General features: G+C 39.6%; 1 protein-coding gene across 1 annotated transcript in view; it reads right to left on the bottom strand.

The window, feature by feature from the left end:
* Positions 1 to 483: 483 nt before the first annotated feature.
* The window catches only part of TBX20 (T-box transcription factor 20), a 50790-nt gene continuing 42258 nt past the window's right edge, over positions 484 to 9015 (bottom strand). Inside the window, exon 8 of the mRNA XM_007065883.4 lies at positions 484 to 6224. Coding sequence (XP_007065945.2) covers positions 5884 to 6224 — 341 coding nt within the window. The 3' untranslated portion in view covers positions 484 to 5883. The remainder of the gene's footprint in view (positions 6225 to 9015) is intronic.

Below are 9015 nucleotides of genomic sequence, written 5' to 3'. Positions count from 1 at the left end.
GCAGGACTGTGGTACATTCTGTTAAAGGGGCTACACATCCAGTTTTTACCTTCCCTGTTTTTAAAAAGAAATCTTTCCTCATTTCTGAAGGTACAAGAAGAAAATAAGAGACTATTTAAAATGTGCCAGAGGTAAAATACAGCAAACTGTATTTCTTGTCCATGTACTATGATAAGAAGTTACTTCAAAGAGTGTTCATTTAGATCACTGCTCAATTTATTTCAAAAGGGAAAATAATGTAATAAAAACTTGTATGCAGTGTTGTTGTAGCCATGTCTCTAATATCCTGGGACTGACAAGGTAGGTGAGAATATCTTTTATTGGACCAACTTCTGTTGGTGAGAAAGACAAGCTTTCGAGCTTACACAGAGCTCTTCTTCAGATCTGGGAAACATATTCAGAAAGTCACAGCTAAATACAAGGTGGAGCAGATTGTTTAGCAAAAATAGTTAATAGGCCACTTCACCTTGAATGGTCCCATGAAATGTATTAACTATTTTTGCTAAACCATCTGTTTCATCTTGTATTTAGCTGTGACACTCGGAATACGTTTCCCAGACTTGAAGAAGAGCTCTGTGTAAGCTCAAAAGATTGTCTCTCTCATTTTACAGACCAGAAACCATATTCAATGACAGTTTACCAGAGTCCAAAATGCCACCTCACTGCAGGAAAGAAGTTGTAAGTAGCGACACCACATTTTCTGCTGCAGAAATGGACAGTAAGGAGTGGTAGGAATCAGGCCTCACCAAACCAGCATATGTTTCAATGAGTAAAATTCACCCTGTGCAGAGAACCAAGAGAATGGCTCTTGCCACAGAGCCTCTTCAAATAATGAGACATAAGTGATGCTTAGGCCTGAATGCTGGCTCTCTACACAGGGGTGAATTTCACCCAATCGGTGTAAGCTTTCAGTTTAGGACACTTCCCAAAAGATTTTAAAAAACAAACGTTTTTCATTAATACTTCTGATTTCCCACAATACACACAAAGATCTCGTGGGATCTAAACAAGTCATCAAATCACCTTTTTGTTTTCAAAAGCAAGTTGATTTTTAAATGTCTAATATTTGCTGACTCTTGGGAGGTTGTTCCCACCCCACACCATGCTCCATTGCAGTACATGAAAAGTTAGTGCCCAAATTAATGGCCAGACTTTTAAAAGCACTTGGCATCTATTGTTACTCTTAAGGCCTTAAGGGTGTGAGTTTTCTAGGAAATGTTGTAGACTTTTCAGCACTGGTGCAGTTTCACTGGTGCCACCAAAGATGTAAGAGCTAGTGCAGACTATGCACAGGTCATGATGCCAATGACAACCTGCAGTCTGTCTCCACTAGACCTCACCCAGAGGTGGGACTGCACCTGTGCTGAGAAATGGCTACAACATTTCCCAGTGTAGAGAAGACCTAATGTTTTCCTTGGACCTAGCAAGGGCCATTTTTATCTGAAATGAAAGCAATCTCTCCTTAGTTTTGTAACTTAACCCATTTGATCTATACTGCTTAAGTCAATTCATATGTTCTGTATGTCCACTACAATCAATGGCTCTGAATTTGTACCCATGACTGTCCTGCAGAATAGGCAACAGACCAACTAGGGCACTTCTGAAAACTGAACAGCTAAATTGAAGATGTGTTTTATGTCTTACTTCTTTCAGTGTTCCAGAAATAAAAAGGAAATTGGATAAAGGCATCTAAGTCATTTGCCTTAGTCTGCGATTCCTTTGATTGGTACAAGATGTGAATATCTCTGCGTAACAGAGTAATTAAAAAAAACATCCAAATCTATTCATAACACTGAGCCAGGCAATACAACAATGGACTGAAGATGATCTTCTCTTTTAAGAAAGGCTGGACATGCCCAAATTTGCTTTTCAAACAGAATGGTAAGATTACTCATTTTCTGCTTAGCCAAGAAAGCTCAGAAAAATGAGGAGTGTTTCATATCAGGCATAAAATGTGAAATACATAGAAATATAACAGTTTAAAATTATATTTGGCATTGCTAAGCCATCTACCAGTGGCAGACATTTTCCCTCAAAGTGAAGTGATTGGGATTTTAGCAATTCAGGAGCCCCTGGAAGAGATTACTGAGCCAGCAAAGCAGTACAGGGATTCTTTTTTTAAGCAATCATAAAAAAAATTCAGTGTTTAAGCAGTTAAAATCTGAATTACATTTCTAAATTTATCTACTTATTAAAATCAGTATAAAGCAGCCTGAAAATTGGTTACTAGTCTCCTCTGACGAGTTTCTACACTGGCATTGTCACTAATGTCACTGTCCAGCTAGCTGGATGCCATTAGTGAGATTGGAAAAGCTTGGTGAAATCTTGTTCCCATTAAAGTCGTTACAGTTTTGCTACTGACTTTAGTGGGGCAAGGATTTACAGAACAGTCACTTATTTACACTCGGATGCTGCCTTCTGCTGGAAGGCAAGGAGGGGAGCAAAGCACAATAATATAGGTCAGAAATTCCCCACAGCTATGCCAATACTGGGGTGGGTGCTCCGATTCAGTATCATTGCTCTCCTCTGCCACAAACTGAAACCCTTCCACAAGATCCATGAGATTGGAAACCCCTGGATTAATGCTGCTGGGAGCTCCATGGCCACACTACATTAGAACGGTTTGTTTTCTCAGCCTGCATTGGTGGGCAATCCAATAGGTGCGCTGGTTCAAAAGGGATTATGCTGCTGTGGGGAGGAACTAGTCAGACAGCACAACAGAGGGGTTGACTACTCAGAGACCCTAAGAAGCGTGGAATCAGCCTGTGGATCCTCAGTCACTAAGGTTCCCTTCCTGACTGATAGGATGGCAACCCCCGCCCCCCTCCCCCACTGTGGGGAATAGTCCATGAGTTTGACAGAATGTCCCACTCCCATGCATGTTCTCTACATGAGGAGAGGGCTAGTGCCATATTTTTCATATACATTTCACATTTTATTCCTAGTGAAGAAGCATTTGCCTTTCATTGGATATTTTAGCTCTCTTTTGATACTATACTTGTACCCTAGGAAGAAAGCTTTCTTTGAAATATTTTCATACTCTGTTAGCAGAAATTTTATATGGAGAATATTGACGCTAATAGGATGGACTCATGAAAATGGCTAAAGAGGTCAACGAATTTATTGCTTAAACTTTGCTTTATAGAGGAACAGCAGGTCAACATGAGAAGATCGGTCTCAGATTATAAAGGTTCCATCAGCCTACCTGTTTCAAATTTACTTTGAGTCAGCTGAAACAGAGAGCCACTGTACTTGCTTGAGCATTTTCTATTATGCACACACACAAGAGCTTTAAAGCAACTGGGCTGAATTCTTCACACAGTAACACTGCATGCAACCCCAGATAAGTTATTGAAGTTGCACAGGATGTATACGAGTGCAAAAGCTGTGGGGCAAATTGTGAAGTTAACTATCATAGGATAAGCACCTTGTTAAAAAATGAATGACACATTTATGCTATGTAAGCCAAACAACTGAAAGGGGAGGGAAAACTGTCAATTGTCCCACCAAATCTGCACTGAAAATATTTTTTTTTAAATGTGGCATTATCTATATATTTGAGGGGTTAACTGTAACTTTTTGCAGCATAAGTATCTGTTCACCAATATTCTCAGATTTCCCCAAAAGTAGGGTTCTACTTATCAAAACAGGGCAGGATTAGCCAAAAGTGGGTCTTCAGTACAAATACCTTGCAGCTAAATCTGACAGCCAAGTGCAAACTCCAGGATGTAGGTACATCAGGCCAAATTCAACATCTATTTACAGCCCATGCAAGCAGACAGAAGGCTTGGTCCAGTATATTGATTTGTGACATTCCGCAGAGCGCTTCAGAGTCCAGAAATCATGAATGGATCACCATGTTCACCCATTCAAAAACAACAAAACAAAACCTCGGTTGCCTCGAATAATTTTACAGCAGTCTTTGCAGCATTCCCTATGCAAACCTGGGTGAAGGCAAAATAATACTGCAATTACTGAGGTAATGGTACCTATTTGTTCAAGGGGAAAATTGGTGAGATTTTAAAGGCAACCAACTGTTTTTGATTTATCAGTACAGTTCTCATCTGTGAGACAAATATCCTCCTTTGTTTTACTCAGCTGCCACGGAACATAACATAAGAATTAGGCAAAGTACGAGATGGTATTACAGCGTTTTGTGGCAGGACAGCAAAAGGCAAGTCAGTGGGCTACAGCCAAAAGACTCTCATATGACATGCCTTTCACTTCACCCAGATGTATGGCACATGGCATAAAATGTTGCGGTCTCTATTACATATAGTGTTGTAACACACATTGGTCAGGTATAGAACAGAATAATGCAATGAAGACTGGCCTTCCACTCTAAGCCTCACTTCTGATCAGCCCCTACAGCCCCTTGTAAGTTCTCTTTATAGAACTCATGACTAGGGTGTAAGAACTGGGGTCAATAAGCATATGGTATTTCTTACCTATATACAGAAACTATACATTAGCTGAACTGATTGGACCCTGCTCTTTCATCTGAATGTTGTTTATTCTTCACAGATGTTGAAATTCACCCTGTACAGAGAGCCAGCACAAGGCATCTACACCTCTTAAGACTTCAGTGGTGCACAGGCCTCAAGTTGGCTCTCTGCACAGGACCAAATCTGACCCATTATGCTAATTACATTATTATATTACAGACAAAAAACTAGAAAGTCTCGATTGCAGCCAGAATGAGACCCATTGTTTACACAACCATGTTTAATTAGAAACCCAACTCAAGATAAATATGAGTAAAATATTGTGGGCCAGATTACATACTGATTTATACCCCAGGCCATTCCACTGATCAAACTGGGACATACATAAGCACAGAATTTGGCTCTGGTCTGCCTGGCAGGACAACATAGCTGGCAACATTACCCATCACCATGAAAATCAAAGGAGAAGCTAGTAAATTTTTATGTGCTGGTCATGCACCAGGATCCACTGATGTTTGCAGATTGAATGGGCAGAACTTTATAGTTGAAGAATTTGGCTCTGTTCCTTTATCTCATACAAGCGCACATCTGGAGAGAGGGGTCCTTTAGTATCAGTGGCAGATAAGTGATTCAGGGGGAAGATTTGAGATCTTTCATTTTCAGATTAAAAGTAACAGATCCTACAGAATAAATATTTCGTTCCATCACTCCTGACAGATGCTTAAATTGCCCCCTTCTGGGATATGGGAGCAGCTCATTTTTAGACAAAGCAAAGATTATAACATCTTTATATTAAAACAGTCTTTTTTCTGAACTGATAACTTTGTGAACTCAAAGAAAATAAAGAATTCAAGACTTGGGTTGTGATCATATTTTCTTGATATTTCTCCATTGGAACTAATAAACTGTTATCGAAGATAAGCCAGTCTTTAAAAGAAGGATAATCTTCCCCCCTCTTCTCCCAGCAAACTAATGCTGAGATAGCCTAAACATGCTCAAAGCTATAGCAATAAATCTTTCCATATTGGCTCTCATTATTCAGAAGGAAGGATAGAGTCAAGTAAGAGTATTGCCTCTTTCAGGATTCTTTTAGCACGTGGGGAAAAAAAACTACTGTATACACAATTAATTTGTACATTGTTGCGTAAACGCACCTTCTTACTCCGCTAGGCATAATGCATCTTTGGATCAACCTCCACTTGGCTAAAAGTCCTGTGAACTTTGTGATCCATTAGGCTGTAGCACACAGATCCTTTTGCAACTCCAAGCTTCACTCTCTTGCTGTGACTCCTCGATGGAGGAATCTGTATCCATAATGCATTATGTTAGCTGGTCTTATGAGTTCAGCTCTTTCTCCATAGGTCTTTTGGGAAGGTCCCCTGTATTTTCATACCAAATTTGCACATTTAAAAAATTGATTTCTCTTGTCTTATGTCAGTCATACAAATGGTGTCATCACTGCAGAGGAATGACGCAGTCCTTGAATAGCTGCATAAGGCCCCTGCTGAAAGTAATGGTGGTATCTGGGCATGTGGAATGATGGGAATGTTGGGCCACTACCTTGCATTGAGCTGGCTATGGCAGAAGGTGTAAGAGGCATTCCCAGGCGGCTGTATGGAGGCAGAGATCCTTGGATTGGATGAGGGATGGGTGTAGCTATGGATGCAGTGCTGGTACCAAGGGCAGTCAAGGACTGTGGGTGCTGAAATCCAGGAAAACTGGTTGAAGAGGAAACCCAGGAGCTGAGGGATAAGTTATCGGATGTTGTAAAAGCTGATCCTGCAAAGAAAATAAATGGCTGAAGCCTAAGGTAGCTAAAATAGCAAAATGATACAAAAGGAAAGGGAATCTTTTACAGCAAAGTTGATATGGAAGACATTTCACAGATTGACTGTGCACTTCATTGCCAGGGGATGTTGTGAAGGCCAAGACTATAATTGGGTTAAAAAAAGATTTAGATAAGTTAATGGAGGATAGCAGGGGTGCTGGAACAATTTTTATAGTGGGAATGCTGAGAACCATTGAACCAAACTGTAAACCCTGCATATGATTGAAACCACTTCAAGCCAGAGGGTGCGGCAGCACCCCCAGCATCTCCAGCTCAGGCATGTATGGAGGATGGGTCCATCAATGGCTATTAGCTAAAATGGGTAGGGATGCAGTCCCACGATCTGGGTGTCCCTCAGGCTCTGACTGCCAGATGTTCAGACTGGACAACAGGGGACGGATCACTTGATAATTGCCCTGTTCTGTTCATTCCCTCTGAAGCACCTGGCATTGGCCACTGTCGGAAGACAAGATATTAGACTGGATGGACCAATGATCTGACTGAGTACGGCCATTCTTATGTTAAGAGGGGATGCCAGTGGAAATTAAATCCTCTAGAAGAATTCCCTAACGTTTTAGGTTATTATTCCAGGGTTGCTTCTTTTTATACCTAGACCTTGGATGAAGTTTCATTTTAAGAAACGGGTTGAAGTTGTTTGGAGAGCAAAATCAGCATTGCTCATTTATTTTAGATAGCACCTCAAGGAATACACCTAGAATTTTATTCTGCAGTTTGTCATATAGATGGATATAAAAATGCTATCCACTGTTAATACTGGGGCCAAAAACTGAAACATCTGGCTCAGAGGTAAAGTCTCATTTCAGTGCAACACTGTAAGATTTCAGCTGGTCACCAGGGCTGGTAAAATTTTCCAAAATTTGAGTTTGATAAAAATTTCATCAAAAATTGATTTTAAAAAGGATTTTTTCCAGTGAAAGTTTGGCAAAATTGGCATTTTTGGGGGGAGGGGGGGTCAGGGAAGAAAATAAAACATTTGCAGAAAGATCCTATTTTTTAATCAGTTTTCAGCGAGCTCTAGTGATCAGATAGTAACTGTAAGTGGTAGGATTGACAGACTTGCCTGGTTACTGAAATCTCTCAGAATATATTGGAATATTGGATGCAGTTCTATTAAACATGTGCTCTAAGGAGGAATTTTCTAAGCTATTAAGTGTTTATTATTTGTTAACTTCCAAAAATTGCTGTTTTCTGAAACCTCAGACCCTAGAGCAATTCTTTGCTATGTCTTTCCTTTGAGGATTTCAGAATTAGAAAAAAAAGTAAGACCTGTTTAAATTACAAATTAAAAAATGTTTTAATTAGCCCACTGGATAGCAATCTTTTTGGCATGCCTGTGGATAATTTGCTTTGATAACTACACTAGAGCCACGTCTACACTACAGACACTACAGCAGCTGGGCTACAGTGCCCTAGGTATGCCTCTAACAATGTCATGTAGATGAGGACTACAACTACAGAAGAGGTTTTTCACTTCTGAAAGTCAATCACTCTCAAAGTCTGATGCAAATGCTGCACTCAGTCACTGTTATTCTGATTGTCACCTGTTTGGGTTTTTGAGCTGTGTAAATACTGCAGAAAATATTAATTGTTATTATTTCTTCATTCATGTCCTTTGTGTTTTCAATGGGATGGGGTTTGGACAGAAAAGCAATCAATGGTGAGACTCACATTGGCCAGAATTTCACCCTAACTCGATATTTTAGGAAATAAGCTCACTGGCAAGAAGGTTTGGTAATGCAGAATCTTAAGCCAATATTGCAGAATATTCATGGGGAAAGAATTTTAAATTTATAATAGGTAGCATTTGCGTCAAATCTGACTGGAAGAGATATGCTTAGCCAGTCACGAAAAAGAAATACTATGAAAACACATATATGACAAAGAAAAACTTTGAATGTCAAATACTGACCATTCATAACAAACAGCTCATGAGCAACATGTAGGCAAACAATTTTTTGCAGAAGAATTTCAAACAAATACATTTGGTGACACTCTGCACCCCATATTCACCACTGCCATATAATTATAATATATTTCGCACAAAGTATGCCTTGTGAGGCACCATTCTAAAAGTCTTGTTCTGTTAAACATTTAATACCTTGTTGGATGGTATGTGCTATCATTGTACGTGAAGTTATGAAGTTTGGCTGTGTATATGCTACTGAAACATGTTAAGAGTTAAGAATATCCACAAGTAGCCTTTCAGTAATAACAATAAAATAATAAATATAAATAAATAATATATATCAATAAAATAATAAAATAAAACAACAACAATAAAAGGGCCAAACAATGTTGATGGCTTATTGAGGAAATGCACACAAGCATTACCCCAGGAACTGTGTACAATAGAAACCTCTCTGAGATGGCATGGCACAATGGGAACTGTTTGACCCAGGTAACAGTAAGAGAGCTTTCCAGCAAGTTGGAAGAAGATATAAGGGAGAAGTGACATGACTGAACCTCACTCCACACACAAGAGAACACCTGAGGAAAAAAGACTGAACAGGGCGGGGGCAGGGAGTGCTGGTCCCAGGCTAAAGAGATTTCTAGCTTGTATATGGAAACTTGGTGGACTGCTTGTATCATCAGTCAGGGTGAGACATTGAGCCTAATATACTAGATAGGATTTGAATTAGCAATGTGTATTTGTTTATTTGCTTGGTAACCTGCTTTGATCTGTTTACTGTTACTTCTAATCCCTTAATATCTATTTTTCTG

This window comes from Chelonia mydas, chromosome 2 (assembly GCF_015237465.2).
Source record: "Chelonia mydas isolate rCheMyd1 chromosome 2, rCheMyd1.pri.v2, whole genome shotgun sequence".
Classification (NCBI taxonomy): Eukaryota; Metazoa; Chordata; order Testudines; family Cheloniidae; genus Chelonia; species Chelonia mydas.
The sequence above is the reverse complement of the archived record's forward strand: the minus strand, read 5'-3'. Positions and strand labels throughout refer to the sequence as shown.